Here is a 20,939-nt window from a genome sequence, read left to right on the forward strand (position 1 = left end):
ATGTTCCAGGTAAAACCCCCTCAAAGGACAAGAGGGCACTGCCTCTGCCTGGAGAAAAAAAGGTTCAATCTCCGGAGGCGACAAGTCTTCTTTACCATGAGAACTGTGAATCTGTGGAACAGTCTACCACAGGATCTGGTCACAGCAAAAACAGTAGAGGGCTTCAAAACAGGGCTAGACAAGTTCTTAGACCAAAATAATATAGATGCATATGTATAGAACATATCACCCCTCCCCCTTCCCTGTATCCATCCCCTCCTTGGTTGAACTTGATGGACATGTGTCTTTTTTCAACCGTATTAACTATGTAACTATGTAACTATATTATGATCAATCATCTTTTAACTCTGAGGTTGAGCCCCACAATAAGGAGCTTATCCGATATTATCTTACATGGGATATACTGTTTATGCCTCATTTTTCCTCTAGGCGGGATCGGCATTGCCGGCTCTGATCCTCTGTGCTGTTTAGCATAATTTACTTGTGTTACTGCATAATTTTTGTGAATACGCTGCAGTACTGCAATAAAACTCCAACGTGTGTGAACACAGCCCTAATTTAACTGCAGACTTGCACAATCAGTGAAATCATTGCAGCAGCTGCTTCTGGCCGGTCAAAGATGGTGGATCACTTAGGGGATTGGGGGATCCAACCAAGCCTCCTGTGACATCACGCCCTACCCCCTGTCTGCATCATCAGCCTGATCTCAGCAAACACACACAATGTGAGACAGAGGCATGGAATATTTGTCTCCTAAGGTGGGAGAGCAGAAGGAGCAGGAGACAATGAGAATTGGCACAGCGGCCATTTTTCTTCACTTCCTGGATTTCAAAGAGCTACCAGTGTGGCAGAACCGTACAGATATGGTAATACATTATATAGACACATCTATATAACCTTTAATGTACTTTTAATAGAATTTTGTTTTCCTTATGTGGAGTTCCCCTTTAATGTCTTGGCTACCATCAACATCTATAGTAACAGTTCAGTAGTTTTTTCCCCCATAGCTTTAGGTATAAGATAGAGCAAACAAACCAAATGATCTCATGGGAAAGGATTTTGTACGATATTGGAAAAAGCAGCACACAAAATAACCCAGTAGTTTTTAATTACCAGGCACTCCCTGAAAATGGAGCTGTTCAACTTATTAAGCAATTCCGGTATGTGATGCCACAACATATGTATGATTTAGCTGACCTCTCCCATATGATCCTCCAGCAGTCCAGGGAGATTGTTCTGGCAAGAATGGTCTCCTTTTTAACCATGTACTTATGTTGGATTGGTAAGTCATCAACCGATGATCCCAAGATCTTGTATAAGTCAGAGATAAGCAGCTTTGTGTCAGTTTCCCACCCTAACAAGACGATTGAAAGCTGTAGGTTTGGAAACCATGGTGGTTCCCAATCTTGACATTATGAATTGACACTACTGTGTGTACGTCAAAAATTTTGGATACTAGCATGTTACGTTTTTCTCTGAGGTTGTCAAAAGACAGCAGAACTCTAGACAGATGATCAACTATATCTGCAAGCTGAAAGACCCCCTTGGTCCCTCCACGTCTGCACCACCACTGACTCCAGACCTGTAGGGAAGGCCAGAGTAAGAAAAGAAGTCAGAGGCAATGAGATATAGCTGGGTTTAGGTGCCATAGTAAAGAGTTGGGGTGTAAAGGGGCTAGCTATCTCCTTTCAATTGCCATCCATTTGTTATAGGCATGATAAGAAGCCCAGAAAAGAATGCAGCGAAGATGAGCTGCCCAATAGTAGTGAAGAATGTTTGGGGTAGCCAAACCTCCCTGATTTTTGCTGGTCATCATAAATCCTATGACTGTCTGAGTCCCAGATAAACTTAAAGATAGCAGATTGGACAGATTTAAGCTCACTTATTAGAATCCTCACCGGGAGAGTCTGAAAGTAGTATAATAATTTGGGAAGGATACTCATTTTCACCACTGCCAACCGACCCAGGAGAGAGATGTAGTGCTTTTTCCATTTTATTGGGAGGGTTTTAATGTCCCTAAGGAGTTCAGGGTAATTAGCTAAGTGCAAAGAATCATACGTTGGAGTTAACCGTATGCCTAAGTACCTAATGGAGGTAGAGGAACATCTAAATTTAAAATTGGCGCTTAACTGGCAGAATTCTATGTTGGGTAAATTCAACAGCATGGCCTCCATTTTCGCTGTGTTAACCTTATATCTTGATAACACCCCAAATTCCGTTAGTAAATTGTGTAAGATAGGGAGGGTTGTTGGGAGATTAGTTGGAGTAAGTAAGACATTAAGACAGATGCCATTCGAAAGCGAGAATACTCCTGAGTGTTGATGAGGCATTTTAATGGATGCAGTTGGGTGAGAGTATAGTCCCCTTACAGCTGTGAAGAAAGAGCCTGAGAAACCAAACATGCGGAGCGTTCCAAACAGAAAAGGCCACCCTAGGCCATCAAATGCCTTTTCCGCATCAAGAATTAGGATCAAGACACGATCACTCTGGAGGTTCACTGAATCAATCTCTTTTATGGCATCACAAACCTTTTCAACTAAAGAGGGCAGTCAAAAACCAAGGCGGGTAGCCAGGATTTTGGAAATTTTTTAAGATCAGCATTTAACAGTGCTATAACTGGAGCAGTCAAGGGGGTCTTTGTCTGGCTTAGGGATCAATGTGATAAGAGAATGAAACATGGTTGCGGGGATAGGGGAACTCTCCATAAAAGAATTGAAAAAGGAGACCAAACGCAGGGCCAATTCTGCAGTGAAGGTCTTATGATATAGGTAGGTGAACCCACCTAGACCCGAAGATTACCCTGACAGCAGGCTTTTAAGAACTTCCTATAACTCCGCTAGCCAGATAGGAGAGTTAACATGCTTAACTGCTTCCTGGGAAAGAGCAGGCAGTTGGCAGGAGGACAAAAATGTCTTGATCTTCTGGTCACAAGCAGGCGGGGCGAGGGCAGGGAAGAGGGGAGAGAGTACAGTTTAGAAAAGTACCGTTCAAAGATAGAGGAGACTTCACCCGGATGAAATTTAGTGTCCCCTAGATGGTCTCGTAGGGCTTGCGGAGACTGGGCCACAGAGCATTCAGAAAGCATACGAGCTAGCAAGGTATGACCCTTGTTGCCCTTCTCCTAGAAATTATGTTTATAAAACAGTAACAGGCTCTCCATTTGTGAAGCGTAGCATATTTAAGCTGAGCTCTAACTGTTACCAGTCTACGCAATGTCCCTACAGACGGCATTCAGAAACTCTAGTTCACAGAATTTTCTCTTAGTATCTAGTATGCAGGCCTGACAGTCTTTCTTTTGTCTAGAACTAAGTGCAATGCAATATCCTCTTACAACCACCTTATGGGCTTCCCAAAGGACAGATTGGGATGAGACTGAACCTTCATTTTAATATGTTCACATGCAGTGGTTTATGGAATCCAGCGGAATTTGAGACTTTAACAAAGTTTAATTTAGGCGCCAGTGACACTGGTGAGTAGAAGATGTAAGCGATGCCAAAGGAATATGGTCCGGGCCGTGGGTAGACCATGAAATTGGTTCCATGTCCACCCTTTTAAGCAAGTGTACCGTCGGGACATTTAAAAAAAAAAGTAGTCTATTCTAATGTGCGTTTGGCGGGGATGGGAATAGAAGGAAAACAGTTTCTCCGCAGGGTGTCTAATAAGCGAGAGATCGTCAAGACTATGTTCTCTGATCAACTTGCGGAATTTAGGCGATAGCCAGCATTGCTCCGCAGAGGCTGGAGAGGGAGGCGAACCAGATAGCGAGCACCTATCAGCTATTTCCGAGAAGGGAAGGTTAAAGTCTCCTCCCAGCACCCTAGGTGCGGGAGGATAAGAGGCCAGTCTCTTGAGAACCCAGCAGAGATAAAGTATGAAGCGATCCCTTGATGGCGCAAGATCATTATGGCTACTCCACCTCTTTTACATCCCATAGTTGCTGAATATACAGTTGGATAAGAGTGCCTAGAGAAGTTAAAGGTATCAAAATGTGTTTTTTATACAAAATCTATATCTGCTCTTAGGGAGCCCAGTTCCTGCAAGAGCAGCCACTTCTTTGTGTTAGAATTTAGCCCTTTAACGTTTAAGGTAACTAACTTAGCCATGTTGTAGGTACTGGGAGGAAGATAACTTGAATGTAAGTGACTCACCAATACTAAGTCCATGGGAGGCCTTTGGCAGGACATGTTCAAGTGGCCATGAAAAGGTCCTGGGAACTTTGGAGCAACTGTAAGGAAAACCAATACAAAAGGGAAGGGATAAGAGTGACATAGACATAGAACACATAAAACCAGGGATTGGTAAACATAAAGAGGACAAAATGACATGCCAACAACTCTTCCAAGAAACATATACACGCCCTTGGACCCATGGGACATGCGCATGGGTTGGGGCTGAGGACTCCTTAAGGCTTAGAGGTAACTGAAAAAACATAATAAGCAACAAGGAGGTCATAGGAATAGCGCCCCCAAGGAGGGGAAGGAAACAGAGTGTGAACCGAAGTGCAAAACTAGTGTTGAATAACAAATTGGTCGGACAGCTTGTCCATGCAATATAGAAACTTAGAAAACTGTAAGCTTAGGCTTATGTAACTAGTAGCAAAAGTCCTAGCAGTATAGCTCCCTAGTGAGAAGATCTACCTTAGACATGGAAGGAGGATTGAGGAGACTGTGATTTAAACCTTCGGGGCTCCTGCCTAGCTGGTTGCCAGACCTCTCCAGGAGGACATGTAATCGAAACGCAGCCCCCCTGCCGCCATGTCATGTATATGCTGAATATCATTAAAGACCTCTACAAATTTCCTTTTTACAAGCTTCTTTAACTTTAGAAAAAAGGGCTTGGAAATCGTTTTTTCGTGGGTAATTGCGAAAGAAGCTGACACATATCTCCCTGAGATTGGGCTCCAGAGACAGTTGGGTCTGAGTCCAAATCTCCACCAGGCCCCCAGATATCATTTTGAGAATGTATTGCATTTGACTGGAAACCTTGCCCCTTACTCTGTCGAGATAGCTGCTGTGAGGCTTTAGAGCGGGACTTGTCCCTAGCTTGCTTAGGAGCCGTAGCCATATTAGGGGTAGAAAGGTCAGGAACAGTAGAAAGGGTAGGTGAGGTTGAGAGCCCTGTAGGTGTACTTCCCACTTTGTGTCCTTGGGAGTGAAAGGCTTGGGAAGAGTCCCACAGGATAGCAGAAGCTGATAAGTGCAGGTTATGTGGCGATAGTGAACTGCAGGAGTCACCAGAGGCATTTTGTGAACTGGGGAGCTATGACAGCTCAGTGTCACTGCCCTTGGGAAGCTCCTCAGGGTCCGACTGGGAGCAGGATGGCAACCCTTCCTCTCGCTGCAGCGGTTGCTGGGTCAGGGATGCTGCCTGCCTTTCCTCTAATACGATGGTGGTATGGTGTTCCCAGAGCCCTGGGGGGTCACTTACTGCAAGTCCCGCTATCCAGTCAGGGTCTAGAGGTCCTGGGGGTGCTGCTGAGGCCTGGTGCACTTCCATACTGGGCTGTGCACTTAAGCAAGTAGGCGCCTGCCTGTTTTTTCTCCCCACTGACTGCATCTTCTGCTCTTCACCCCTTAGCGGGGTCTCTCTCAGCAGGGAGATGCTGCTGTCCTTAGCGGCAGTAGGCGGTAGGCTTGATTCCCGCACAAAGTCCTTCAAGAGGGAGGAAGTGGTTCCCCAGATCTGGTGAGCTACGCAGCAGTTGGCGGCGTCTGCCTTAGTGAAGAAGTGCTCCAGAGTCTGAGCTTGGCTCCTTCAGTTGGGGGTCGGTTCTGGTGGTGGCGGGTAAGCACCAGAAGTCTTCCCATTGTGCTGGGTGGGAGAATGTAGGTTAGGAATCAGTAATTTAGGCAGGGAAGTAGGCTGCACAGATGGAGATCTTGTTACACACGTTTGCTCACATCACTGGCTCGCTCTGCCGCCCAGTACAGGTTTTCTATGGGTATTTGCTACTGCTGTGGACAATTCCTGTCTCCGACAGAGATGTCAGCAGGGAGCACTGTGTCAGATGAAAAGAAAACACCACTTCCTGCAGCACATCCGGCAGCTGATAAATATGGGCACACCTGAGATTTTTAAATGGAAGTAAATTAGGAATCTATATAACTATATAAAACAGCTGATTTGAAAGAATTTTTTTTTTTGCCGGAATAACCCTTTAAGCCCAACCCAGTAAAGCCCAGGGACATCCCGGTAACACCGTGCATAAACCCTGTATCTTTTGTGGACCATTTTACAAGATTGACCCACATAGCTGGGACTCTTGGCTAGTAGGTATGCAAAGAAATTTATGCAACAAATCCACTGCATGTAAACATAACCTAAGAATCTATGTCATTTCTCTGTCATTTATTTCCCTAAATATTTCAGCTGCCATAAAGCACCCCACCCTGCTGCACTCTGTGCAAAGACAAAGAAGAATGTGTCTCCATTCAGCAGCCTCCACAGTTAAATAAGTAAGAAATAAATAACCCCATCATTTAAATGATGTCAGGATGATCCTTAGGGCCCTTTTACACGGAAAGATTATCTGACAGATTATCTGCCAAAGATTTGAAGCCAAAGCCAGGAATGGATTTTAAAAGAGGAGAAATCTCAGGCTTTCATGTATGACCTGATCTCTGTTTATAGTCTGTTCCTGGTTTTGGCTTCAAATATTTGGCAGATAATCTGTCAGATAATCTTTCTGTGTAAAAGGGCCCTTACACTTGCTGAATGTGTTCCCAGATGGTTTTTAAGGCAACACAATCGAAAAGATCACATAAACTTATCAGAGAAGCCACGACTAAGGAAGAGTTAATATTTAAAATAATTGCAAAAGTATACATGCAAAACCTACCTGTAAACCTCCTGAAAAGCAACCAGCTAGAAAAACATGATGGTTTTGTGGTGGATTTTTCCAGTCTTTACATTCTGTGCCCGTAATGTAGACTAATGCATTACTATATAATCCAAACATTAAGGAATTGCTTACAGCCACACTGCCAACAGGAAAACTCATTCCTTTAAAAAATCCCAAAATCTAAGAAAATCAAAAGAAAAAATAAATTATTTTCTCATACTTTGCTGTTTCATTCATAAAAGTTAATTCCTATTTCAACCAGCCTATAGCAGGGTGTAATATTAATAAAAGTGTGTATTGCGGGAGGTGGAACACCAGAAAAGACTGGCATGTGGCTTCTTACTACCTAGTTATTGCAGTCACTTGTGACCATTGCATCTAGGTGGTTAAAGGGGTTATCCAGCGAAAATCTTTTTCTTTCAAATGAAATGGTGTCAGAAAGTTATATAGATTTGTAATTGACTTCTATTAAAAAATCTCAAGTCTTCCCAAACCTATTAGCTACTATATGTCCTGCAGGAAATGTTGTTTTATTTTCAGTCTGACACTCTGCTCTCTGCTGACATCTCTGGCCGTGACAGAAACTGTCCAAAGCAGGAAAGGTTTTCTATGGGGATTCATAGAAAACTGAGCAAAACAGAGTTCAGCAGAGAGCAGTGTCAGACTGAAAATAAAACATTTCCTGCATGACATACAGCAGCTAATAAGTATGGGAAGACTTGAGATTTTTTAATAGAAGTATATTACAAATTTAAATAACTTTCTGACAACAGTTGATTTGAAAGAAAAAGATTTTAGCTGGACAACCCCTTTAACTATCCAGCATCAGAGGTGTGCAGACGCAATATATGACACTAGACACTCACTGTTTCTTTCTTGTAAGTCTTCACTATGCAGTCTAAAATTCCACGGTACCTAGACTGTGTTTGCAGACGCACCTACAACAAGGTAGACAATGTCACAACATCATGTCATTCACAGGAAACTGTAGATAAAAAGTACACTGAAAACATAGATAAGTCACCTTAACTGTGTCTATAGGATGTCCAACAAGAATTCCGAGTGCTCCTGAAAAATAGAAAGTTGTTAAAAATGAAAGGCTAATTAAATCAACTGGTGCCAGAAAGTTATACTGATTTGCAAATTAAATGTATTAAAAAAGATCTAGAGTTTCAGTACTTATCAGCTGCTGTATTTCCTGCAGGAAGTCCCGTATATTTTTTCCAGTCTGACACAGTGCTCTCTGCTGCCACCTCTGTCCATGTCAGGAACTGTCCAGAGCAGTAGCAAATCTCCAGAGAAAACCTCTCCTGTTCTGGAAATTTCCTGACAGGGACTTAGGTAGCAGCAAGGAGCACTGTGTCAGAGTGGAAAGAATACATCACTTCCTGCAGGGAATACAGTAGCTAATAAGTACTGGAAGGCTCAAGTGCTTTTTTTAATAACTGAAAGTAGAAATCACCGGCACTACTCTTTATTTGTGGCTTGTATGTGTTATGCCGCCATTCATAGAGGGCTATGGTAAGATTGCCTATGGGGTGCTCCTTTACATAGATATATGAATAATCCAAATGTGCAAGAAAGAAAGATAAGGGCACTCACTGCACGGACTTTTAAACTGCACATCTTTTGAATAAAGAAGAATTTTGCCATATATGGGTGAGTGCCCTTATCTTTCTTTCTTGCACATTTGGTTTGTTTTTTTTAATAGAAATAATTTACAAATATGTAAAACTTGAAAACTTTTTTCCCCTCCAGAGTACCCACTTAAAGGTCACAGTTCTCAAAGCTCTTTTGACATTAGAATACATGTGTGAATATCATATGTACATGAAGAGTTAGAAGATGTCAGTATGAGGGGTTCCCACTAAATGACTGCAATAAATAATCTTTTTTTGCTGAAGCCATAATACCTCCCAACGAGTGTTGAGCAGACACTCCGAACCAGAACGCTCAGCATTTGACCCCCAGTGGCTGGAGAAGTTGGGTCCCCCCTAGGGCTGCCAGGAAAACATGTTTTTTTTATTGCAACTTCAGCCCACATGATGCAGCAGAAGAATGGGAACAACAGCTTCACAGAGCACTACATTGGCACTGCATTAAAGGGGAACTCCAGGTAGAGGTAAAAAAAAAATAAACTTTCTGCAGAAGCATATAGCATTACTTACCTATCTATCCCAGTTTTGAAACTACCAAAGATCCATTTATTTGGGGGGTTTTGTTCTGTATTGTGTTTCTGTACTTCCTGGTTGAGCAGTTGTACTCAGTACTACAGGTTCCAGAATGCAATGCTTTCCCTCAGCTGTTCATCACAGTCCTCAACCCTGCCCATTCCCCACCAAAATCTGTTGCAGAACATCGAACATCTAGGCTGTGTTAACACATTGCAGTTTCATAGTGTTACTGAATTATTTGCAGTCAGTACTTTATCAAGTCATTGTGCCCCCCCCCCCCCAGCACGCTGTATTCTCTTTCTGTAACACCACACAGCACACTGTATCCTCTACCTGTAACACACAGCACACTGTATTCTCTTTCTGTAACCACACAGCACACTGTATTCACTACCTGTAACACCACACAGCACACTGTATTCTCTACCTGTAACACCACACAGCACACTGTATTCTCTACCTGTAACACCACACAGCACACTCTATTCCCTACCTGTAACACCACACAGCGCTGTATTCTCTACCTGTAACACCACACAGCACGCTGTATTCTCTACCTGTAACACCACACAGCACATTGTATTCTGTACCTGTAACACCACACAGCACACTGTATTCTCTATCTGTAACAGCACACAGCACACTGTATTCTCTACCTGTAACACCACACAGCGCTGTATTCTCTACCTGTAACACCACACAGCACGCTGTATTCTCTACCTGTAACACCACACAGCACACTGTATTCTCTACCTGTAACACCACGCAGCACGCTGTATTCTCTACTTGTAACACCGCAAAACACGCTGTATTCTCTACCTGTAACACCGCACAGCACGCTGTATTCTCTACCTGTAACACCACACAGCACACTGTATTCTCTACCTGTAACACCACACATATATTAACCGAAATCACATAAATAAAAGACAACCACTGTTACATATATAATCCCTAAGTGGGTGTGAATCAAAAGATGGTGCCTAAGCCGTGATGCTACCTCAACATAGCTAAACTGAACCAAAAAAATACAAGATTGAGTATTGTAGCATTAATTTATTTCAAACAATATTAAAATACAAAAAGAATCAAACAAAAAATGGATCAACACTAAAAACAGGGCGGCAATCCTGGAGAGATGTCATGTATAACAAAGTACTGTGAGAGCAATTCATAGAAAAGAACACTGGGACTGGACAAAAAGTGCTAAGTGCAAGATTGTAATATTGGAAAGATATCCTAAGTTTGTGATACAAGTCCGTCCCACCCCATATACGAACTGCATATATTACCAACAAGTCACAGGAATCAATCCACTCCCCAGGACGCCACCACCCCGACGCGCGTTTCGTGTCCTTCGTCCGGGGGTGATGACGTCCTAGCAGGGGGGGTCTTATATACTCCTATCCTCCAATAGTGTCATGGCATTTAGCAATCACCTGTGGCATGATAGCGCATGCACGCTACTCACCCATTTCCTGACACGGCCCGATCGCTCTCCGGAAGTGCGTCATACCACCCGGTCACGTGACGCCGTCACATGATCACACGGGGATGACGCGTTCCCGGGTTGCCGAGTGACCACAGCCGTGAAATCCATGGGCCGGAACGGGCATGCGCATAGACAGGTATCTAGACACAAGAAGGAGAGATTGTAAATCCTGGCTCCAACCCCTAATACAAACAGAAGGGTAATCTGTGTATCTACCAGTGCAGACCGCGTACCATGGTGTACTATAACATTGTGCAAATGTGCAATACTTGTCAGCAAAACTCCATTGCAATTATTCTAATAAAGTGACCGATAACATAGTGCAAATATACAATACTGCTGTTATTATGCCATATGAATAAAGTGACTAGTGCGCAATGCAAAAAATTAATATATATACAACAAAACTGTTAGTGACTATAAGAAATAATAAATATATTGTAAAATCCAAAAATATATATATACCCCCCATAAGAATATATGTGCCCATGACCAAATGTTATATCAAAAATCTCTAAAATGACTATAATACTATTAAATCTACCATACCATGATCTACTATACCATAATCATACAGTGCAAACAAAAAAGGGGGAGGAAAGAAAAAAAGGGAAAGTTTATGCGTAATCTGTGCAAAAAAATTCTTAGTATATATAGCAATATCCTATACTGTGTCAAAAAACAAGTGTGCATTCATCACCTCAAAATAAACACCCAAACGAAAAAACGCATGAAAAACGCAAGATCTTGAGGAAGGAACTATAAGTAAAGCATTGTATGAAGAACTAACCATACAGGAACCTACTATACCTACCATGTATCTACTTCCGAAGATACACAAGCACGCCACTATTCCACCAGGTAGGCCTATAATTTCAGGATGCGGATCTTACACCGAGAAAATAGGTAAATTCATTGACTGCAAATTAAGACCGCTGGTAGAGTGCCTCCCGTCATATATACGTGACACAGCTGACCTTTTGAAAAAATTGGACGGCCTCCAAATTGAAGATGACATGCTAATGGTCACCTGCGATGTCGAATCGCTATATACAAATATCAGGCACGAGGACGGGATAGAGGCAGTCTCTTTCTTCCTAAATGGAAGTAATGAAGCACCATCTATGTCAGCATGCATTGTGGAACTATTGAGATTTACTTTGACGCACAATTTCCTCATCTTCAATGGGTCCTTCTTCCTACAGCTCCAGGGGACGGCAATGGGGGCGCCTTGTGCGCCCTCATATGCCAACCTTTTTCTGGGGCTGTGGGAGAGGGACCTTTTCCTGTCAGATCGGAACGCATCAATGGACCGTGTCCTCATGTGGACACGGTACATTGATGATATATTCCTGATCTGGCAGGGAACGGCAGAAGACCTGAAACAGTTCATGGATGTACTGAATAACAACTCACGTAATATCCATCTAGCTTACAAATGTGATGCGAGTAAAATGGAGTTTTTCGCTGCTGCATGCAACATTATCGCATCCGATATCCACAGTGAAAGCGGTTCCTATTGGACAATTCCTAGGCATACGTCGTATTTGTTCCACAGATGATGACTTTGAGGCAAGGGCAGAAGAACTAAAAGAACGGTTTAGAACTCGTGGATATGGCAAGCGGACAATAAATCGCGCATATATGAGAGCAAAAAATTCCAACCGACAAAGATTGGTACATACAGCAACTGAAAGGAAGATCGATACACAGGTGAGATATGTGACAAATTATCATAGCCAGTGGTCACGAATGAGGGAAATAGTTGGAAAGTATTGGACAATTTTAACAGCGGATCCGGTTTTGAGAAAATATCTCCCAACTGTGCCTTCTATTACAGCTAGAAGGTCCAGTAATCTGAAAGATCTCCTGTCCAAAAGCCACTACCCGGAAAAGAAGCAAACTCTATTTGGATCGAAGGGACCCAAGTGGGGGTGTACACCCTGTGGGAAATGCGTGGCATGTCCAAATGTGGAAGCAGCAACGGAATTCATTGACTCGGAAGGAAAACGGACTTATAAAATCACACAAACCATTACGTGTAATACTAAGTACGTGGTTTACTACGCAACATGCCCATGCAGGAAGATATATATTGGATTAACGAGCCGTGAGTTGAAGGTGAGAATACGTGAACATATGCGAGATATCGAAACAGCACGTAATGAAATTGACTGGAATAAGATGAAACCAGTGGCGCAACATTTTAAGAAATTTCATGACTGTAATTCTCATCTCTTGAAGGTCAAGGGCATTGACAAGATCAACAGTGGAATCCGCGGTGGTAACATCACTGGTCAACTGGCACAACGAGAAGTAAAATGGATATGGAAACTTAAAACAATGGCTCCGATGGGTCTCAATGAAGCTCTGAATTTTGCACCCACCCTTAATAGTATTATAGATTTTAGAGATTTTTGATATAACAATTGGTCATGGGAACATATATTCTTATGGGGGGGTATATATATATTTTTGGATTTTACAATATAATAATTATTATTTATAGTCACTAACAGTTTTGTTGTATATATATAAATTTTTTGCATTGCGCACTAGTCACTTTATTCATATGGCATAATAACAGCAGTATTGTATATTTGCACTATGTTATCGGTCACTTTATTAGAATAATTGCAATGGAGTTTTGCTGACAAGTATTGCACATTTGCACAATGTTATAGTACACCATGGTACGCGGTCTGCACTGGTAGATACACAGATTACCCTTCTGTTTGTATTAGGGGTTGGAGCCAGGACTTACAATCTCTCCTTCTTGTGTCTAGATACCTGTCTATGCGCATGCCCGTTCCGGCCCATGGATTTCACGGCTGTGGTCGCTCGGCAACCCGGGACGGCGTCATCCCCCTGTGATCATGTGACGGCGTCACGTGACCGGGTGGTATGACGCACTTCCGGGGAGCGATCGGGCCGTGTCAGGAAATGGGTGAGTAGCGTGCATGCACTATCATGCCACAGGTGATTGCTAAATGCCATGACACTATTGGAGGATAGGAGTATATAAGACCCCCCCCCTGCTAGGACGTCATCACCCCCGGACAAAGGACACGAAACGCGCGTCGGGGTGGTGGCGTCCTGGGGAGTGGATTGATTCCTGTGACTTGTTGGTAATATATGCAGTTCGTATATGGGGTGGGACGGACTTGTATCACAATATCTTTCCAATATTACAATCTTGCACTTAGCACTTTTTGTCCAGTCCCAGTGTTCTTTTCTATGAATTGCTCTCACAGTACTTTGTTATACATGACATCTCTCCAGGATTGCCGCCCTGTTTTTAGTGTTGATCCATTTTTTGTTTGATTCTTTTTGTATTTTAATATTGTTTGAAATAAATAATGCTACAATACTCAATCTTGTATTTTTTTGGTTCACTGTAACACCACACAGCACGCTGTATTCTCTACCTGGAACACCACACAGCGCACTGTATTCTCTACCTGTAACACCACACAGCACACTGTATACTCTACCTGTAACACCGATATTGGAAGTAAAGAGCTTTTTGCTTTTTATAGTGCTTGAAAAGCACTATATTGTAATCCGTATTCTTCTTACGTTTCTTCTTCTTCCAGCCATTTTTCTGCGCGTAATAAAGCCCGAACCGCTTTGCGCACAGACTCTGTTTAAACTGCGTTTCGAAGCCCTCGGCGGTGTGAGGTGTGCTATCTATTTTTCGTGTCGATCGGATTTGTCGTTTTTAAGAAATTTACGTTTAAAGACCCCTAATTTCCCATAGAAAATAATGGCCCTTTGGAAATAATGGCCACACTCTAACCGCTAACAGCCAATCACAGCACATATGCAAATAGCTGAAATATAGCAGCCAATAGGAACTCTAAGGTCTTGTCAGGCAATGTATCACAACATTCACACAGTCACATGTCCACTATTGGCCAATAGAAGATGTAATATATGGAAGGTCCTTAACAATTTTGTCTCCCTGACATGAGTAAGATTGTCATGGTAACCGAGCAATGATCTTTACCATTATAAGTAGCTGAGGTCAGTCAGTAAAATAGCAGAGCTGAGGTAGGCATGTAGCAGGGACGGTACACAAACCACTCTTAGGCTGGGTTCACACTATGTATATTTGAGGCTGTATTTGGTCCTCATGTCAGGTCCTCATAGCAACCAAAACCAGGAGTGGATTGAAAACACAGAAAGGATCTGTTCACACAATGTTGAAATTGAGTGGATGGCCGCCATATAACAGTAAATAACGGCCATTATTTCAATACCACAGCCGTTGTTTTAAAATAATAGCAAATATTTGCCATTAAATGATGGCCATCCACTCAATTTCAACATTATGTGAACAGAGCCTTTCTGTGTTTTCAATCCACTCCTGGTTTTGGTTGCTATACAGCCTCACAAATACAGCCTCAAATATACATAGTGTGAACCCAGCCTTAAAGAGACGGTACCCAAGCCGCTCTTAAAGGGACGGTACCCAAGCCGCTCTTACAGGGACGGTACCCAAGCCGCTCTTAAAAGGACGGTACCCGAGTCGCTCTTAAAGGGACGGTACCCAAGTCGCTCTTAAAGAGACAGTACCCAAGCCGATTTTAAAGGGACGGTACCCAAGCCGCCTTAAAGGGACAGTACCCAAGTCTCTGTGAAAGGGGAATTACATAAGTCGCTCTTACAGGGACAGTACCCAAGCCGCCCTTAAAGGGACGGTACCCAAGCCGCTCTTAAAGGGACGGTACCCAAGTCGCTCTTAAAGGGACGGTACCCAAGTCGCTCTTAAAGGGACCCAAGTCGCTCTAAATGGGTCCCTTTAAGAGCGACCTAAGTCCCTTTAAGAGCGAACCGGGTCCCTTAAAGAGCGAACCGAGTCCCTTTAAGAGCGAACCGGGTCCCTTTAAGAGCGAACCGGGTCCCTTTAAGAGCTAAATGGGTCCTTTTAAGAGCGACCTGGGTCCCTTTTAGAGCGACCTGAGTCCCTTTAAGAGCGACCTGGGTCCCTTTAAGAGCGACCTGGGTCCCTTTAAGAGCGACCTGGGTCCCTTAAAGAGCAAAATGGGTCCCTTTAAGAGCGAAATGGGTCCCTTTAAGAGTGACCTGGGTCCCTTTAAGAGAAAAAATGGGTCCTTTTAAGAGAGACCTGGGTCCCTTTAAGAGCGACCTGGATCTCTTTAAGAGCGACCTGGGTCCCTTTAAGAATGCAATATGTCCCTTTAAGAGTGAAATGGGTCTCTTTAAGAGTGACCTTGGTCCCATTAAGAGCGAAGTGACCCAGGTCGCTCTTAAAGCGACCCAGGTCGCTCCTAATGAGACCCATGTCGCTCCTAAAGGGACGGGAGCCAAGTTGCTCTTAAAGGGATGGGACCCAAGTCGCTCTTAAAGGGACGGCACCCAGGATTAAAGTTTCTCTTAAAAGGAAGTCACTGGTAAAGGGGCACTCTTTTGAAGCACTATGTATTTTCCTGGAAATGCAAATCTAGTTTTGTTTTTTTTGTTTTTTTATCTCCACGCACATATTATGATTAAGAATCTTTTATCTTTGAGGTTGAGCCCCACAATAAGGACTTTATCCCATATTATCTTACATGGGATATACTGTGTATGCCTTGTTTTTTGTCCAGGTGGGATTGGCAGTGCCGTCTCTGATCCTCTGTGCCCTTAAGCATCATTTAATTGTGTTACTCCCTCATTTGTGTGAATACGCTTCAGTACTGCAATAAAAACTCCAACATGTGTGAACATAGCCCTATTTTCACTGCAGACTTTTTCACAATCTGTAAAGTTGCTGCACCTGCTTCTGGCTGGTCAGAGAAGGTGAATCACTCAGGGGATTGGGAGATCCAGCCAGAACTCCTGTGACATCACGCCCTGCCCCCTGTGACATTACACCCTGCCCCCTGTGACATTACGCCCTGCCCCCTGTCTTCATCATCAGCCTGTGCTCAGCAGACACACACAATGTGAGACAGAGGTGTGGAATATTAGTCTCCTAAAGTGGAAGAGCAGTGGGAGCAGGAGACAATGTGGATTGGCACAGAGGCCATTTTTCTTCTCATTCTGGATTTCAATAAGCTACCAGTGTGGCAGAACTGCACAGATATAGTAATACATTATATAGACACATCTATATAACCTTTAATGTACTTTTAATAGCAAAACAGTTTTCCTTATGTGGAGTTCCCCTTTAACATAGCGATTTGTGCCACAACTTCTGGTCTGCACTACAACATGTGCTTTGTGAATGGGGCTATTGAATAGCATTGGTCCAATGTTTGCAATTGTTTGTCTACAACTGGGAACAGAACTACGGATGTGTGAATAAGTTCTCAGATGTTCAGGTGTGTACATTTTAGCAGAACGCAGACCAAGGCCTAAATACATTATCAGCCTCAGGTTTTAAATAAGAATGTTTATTTCTATTGCCTGCAAACAAACAAGATCTTTAGGCAATGTTCATACACACTATACCAACGGCCGTTGTTTAGCAACAGCTGTTGTTATACTGGCCTAACACCAGCAGGTGTTTGGATGTTCCTAGCAGCTGCATTTCCATACGGCCCATTCGGGGGGGGGGGGGGTATGAAAATCAATTAAGCCGTTTTCAATTAAAACAGCGACCGTTCTTTAGTATTGAAAAAAAAAGTACTGTGTGTGAACATAGTCTAAGGCTATGTTTACGCTGCGTATGATTCCGTCCGTAGTTCGTACGCCGCCGTACATGTGCGGCTGAAACTACGGGCGTGGGAAAAATCGACATGCGGCCGGATGCGTACGAACCGCGAACATACACCCATAGTACAGTTATGCTTCCCTAGCTTGTTTCGAAGCAATCTGAAACAGGTCATTTACTTGGAAATCTTCACCCAGCCCAATAAAACTCACAGAACCTTTTGGATCGAAAAATCAAGTTCAATTTGGCTGAAATAAGTACTTCGTACGGGACCGCATGGAAATCCACAGCCGTGAGTTTCAACATTGGTCTTGTTCATTTTTCACGGCGCCGTATACGATCCGGCCGTAAGCTCATACGTAGTGTGCACTGTGCGGGCGAATATCGTATACTTTTAAGTGAACGCATCAACCTCAAAACTACGTGCGTATATTCGCGGTTCGCACTACGGCCGGAAACATACGCAGTGTGAACATAGCCTAAAAGTGTATCTGTTGATTTAGATTTGGAAAATTATACCAACAGTAGATGTGAAATAAAGCAAGTTTGCAATTTACATTCATTTTTACATGCTTTATATTACATCTACTGTTGATTAAGGTTTTGAAGATTATAACATCAGTGACACTTTAAGATAGTCAGAAGCTGAAATTGAAGTTTGTAAGAAAATTGCTGAATTATTATTATTATTATTTTATTTTATTTTTTTTTTTTATTAAGCCTTTATGCACATTTACAGCTCTGACACAATGTAAATAACACCAAGTGCAGTATATATACAGCATGTAAGAGATTTAGATAAGTCCAGTCATCCCCAGTCTCACATTTCCATATTCATACATAGTTGTATCGGAAATATTTGGAGGAAATCTCTGAAATGAACTCACTAAGTGACCTCTAAAACAAATATATATATATTTTTTTTTGTTTAAGTAATCTAGTAATCATTACAATTGGGATTTGTATGCTTCTAATGAAGCTTGAAGAACATTTACTAAGCACAGGTACAACCTGCTAAGATTCATTTTTACATTACCTGAAATCCAACCTGCAACAAATTCGCTGGAAGACATCGTCGAGTCACGAGGCACACATGAATTTCACACTACGGGCAGAAAATTTCGAGTTTTATAAACAGTTTGAACTTTGAGTTGTCAGCAAAACATGTACAGTTTAACTAGTAGGTGGGCAGTTAATGAAATTCAAGTAAACACATCTAATAAAGGGAGGCAGAATAATTATAAACATTTCTTATTTACAGTAAACACACTTAAGTTCTCTCATTTTGAAAAACTTTAATATATCAAACTCAACATCTTGGAAACATGCCCAGTGTGCCATATTGCTAGATACCACTCAGGAAATCCGCTTAGGTTTAACTTTTTTTTGCAAGGTGGTTTATGGCAGTGCAATTACAGTAATACTTTGGTGTTCGAACAATTTGGTATTCAAACTAAATTTCGCCCTGAAGTTTTGCTAGGTACTCAAACATTGCTCGGTATAAAATCAGGGGGATAACTGTCAGCTAAACTATTGTTCAGCTGACAGTTAGAGGTGTTCCGGAACAAGAGCGGGGATTCCCATCATTATGACGGGAATCCCTGCTCTCTGTTTCCCGCAACAGAGAGAGAGGCAGGAGCGAGCAGCTGTTTAAACTTGCCGCCCTGCTCTTGCTTCTCTCTGCTGCAGGGGACACCCTGTAAAGAAGTGGGGATTCCCCTCATTATGATGGAAATCCCTGATTCTTTACAAGGTGGGGGGCACCCGAGAGAAGCAGGCAGGGTGGCAAGTTTAAACAGCCAACTGCTTCTTCCTCTCTCTCTGTTCTGTCCCTGAACACCTCTTGCTGTCATTTGAACAATAGTTCAGCTCCCTGCCACCAGTGACCTCTGTCCCCGCTGCAGGGATCCCCCCATGGGCCCGGAGCCCCTCCCAACCCTTTCCCAGCCTGCAGACGCCCATGCTGCTGCGCTCACCTACTCCTCAGCCGCCTGCTTCCGATGCTCCCCTGGGAAAGGGTGTGGGACGTGCTCTGGGCCTGCGGGGCATCCCTGCAGTGGGGAAAGAGGTCACTGGTGGCAGGTAGCAGCGGTAGAAGCAGGAGCAGGGCGGCAAGTTTAAACAGCTGACCACTCCTGCCTTTCTCTCTGTTGCAGGGAACAGGGAGCAATGATTTCTGTCATAGTAAAGTAGTGATGCAAGATGCACCGCTGCTTACTGCTAGTTTTTACGCTCTACACCTGACCCATGGAGTGTAAAAAACAATTAATGAGATTTATACTGTTCCCTAGGTGAACTTACAGCTTAGATCTCTAACTGCTTGGTTCTGGAACAGCCTACCAGAATTGATTAACCTCTTAAGGTCGCAGCCCAAAATGCTTTTACCTATCCTGCTGATTCTGAGACTGTTTTCTCGTGAAGTGTTATACTTTATTTTTCTGGAAAAATTGAGTCGATACTTACAGCCTACCTTTATGAAAACCCCCAAAATAACATGAAAAATTGAGAAAATTGCATTTTTCTAACTTTGAAATATTGTGCTTGTAGGGAAAATGGTTATGCCACATAAATTAGATATTAAATAGCATTAGCAATATGTCTACTTTATGTTGGCGGCATTTATTAAACTTGCATTTTAAAGACAATAGAAAGCTTCAAAGTTTAGCAGCATTTTTCCAAATTTTCACAAGAATTTCAAAATCAGATTTTTCAGGGGACCAGTTCACGTTTGAAGTGTATTTGAGGGGGCTGTATTTTATAAAGCCCCACAAAGCACCCCATTTCAGAAACTGCACCCCCCCCAAACTGTTCAAAATCAATTCCAGAAAGTTTTTTAACCCTTTAGGTGAGTCATAAAAATAAAAGCTAAGTGTGTGAGAAAATTGAAAATTTAAATTTTCTTTGCAGAAATTATATTGTGATCCAATATCTCTAATAATAGAAAACCTATTTCCAGAGAAATGCACCAAAAAATTTTATTGCCCCATTTCTGCAGTTTATAGAAATATATGATATGTGGCCCTATTGCACTATTTGACGCAACCACAAGCCTCAGATGCAAAGAAGCGCCTAGTGAATTTTGAAGCATCCTTACAATTGGCCAATTTTCAAAGTACCACTTCTGGTTGGCAGAGACTCTGGGGTGCCAAAACCTAACAAATACCCCTAAAGGGACACTATTTAGGAATGTAACAAGGGGTATAGTGAGCACATGGACCCCACTGGTGACAGACACAATGTGCTGTGAAATTGAAAAATTTTAATTTTATTAGACTAAAACTTGGTCTAGCCTTACATTTTTCAGGTTGATAAGGGGTTAAAAGAAAAAAAAAAAACATAAAACTTGGGGACATAATGTACCATGCGGGCGCAGGACACACCTCCAAAAGGAAGGAGCACCTTTTGGCTTTTGAAAGCTGAATTTGGCCAGAAAGTAGGACGGAGCCCATGTTGGGTTTACAAAGCCTCTGTGCTGCCAAAACAGTGTAAACCCCCCACAAGTGAACCTATTATGGAAACTACACCCCTCAAAGAATGTAACAAGAAGTATAGTGAGCATATGGACGCCACTGGTGACAGACACAAATGTTGAACAATGTGCCGTGAAAATTAAAAATTTTATTTTTTACACTAAAACGTTAGTGTAACATTGAATTTTTCATGTTCACAAGGGGAAAAAATAAAAAATAAACCACTAATCATGTAGAGCAATTTCCCCCGATTACAGGAGTACCCCACATGTGGACACAAAGTGCAAAGCCGGCGCATGGA

General features: G+C 42.6%; 1 protein-coding gene across 3 annotated transcripts in view; it reads right to left on the reverse strand.

The window, feature by feature from the left end:
• The window catches only part of SLC25A45 (solute carrier family 25 member 45), a 37,844-nt gene that overhangs the window by 9,003 nt on the left and 7,902 nt on the right, over nucleotides 1–20,939 (reverse strand). For 2 of the 3 annotated variants that reach the window (XM_069965500.1, XM_069965499.1), the window contains exons 2-5: nucleotides 18,205–18,273; nucleotides 7,866–7,909; nucleotides 7,708–7,779; nucleotides 6,839–7,021 (exon numbers count right to left, since the gene is read on the reverse strand). In XM_069965500.1, coding sequence (XP_069821601.1) covers nucleotides 6,839–7,021; nucleotides 7,708–7,779; nucleotides 7,866–7,909; nucleotides 18,205–18,241 — 336 coding nt within the window. In that variant the 5' untranslated portion in view covers nucleotides 18,242–18,273. Of the gene's footprint in view, nucleotides 1–4,148; nucleotides 4,226–6,838; nucleotides 7,022–7,707; nucleotides 7,780–7,865; nucleotides 7,910–18,204; nucleotides 18,274–20,939 lie in introns of those variants that run through there. The other variant, XM_069965501.1, reaches the window with a different exon arrangement.

Source organism: Dendropsophus ebraccatus, chromosome 4 (genome assembly GCF_027789765.1).
Source record: "Dendropsophus ebraccatus isolate aDenEbr1 chromosome 4, aDenEbr1.pat, whole genome shotgun sequence".
Classification (NCBI taxonomy): Eukaryota; Metazoa; Chordata; class Amphibia; order Anura; family Hylidae; genus Dendropsophus; species Dendropsophus ebraccatus.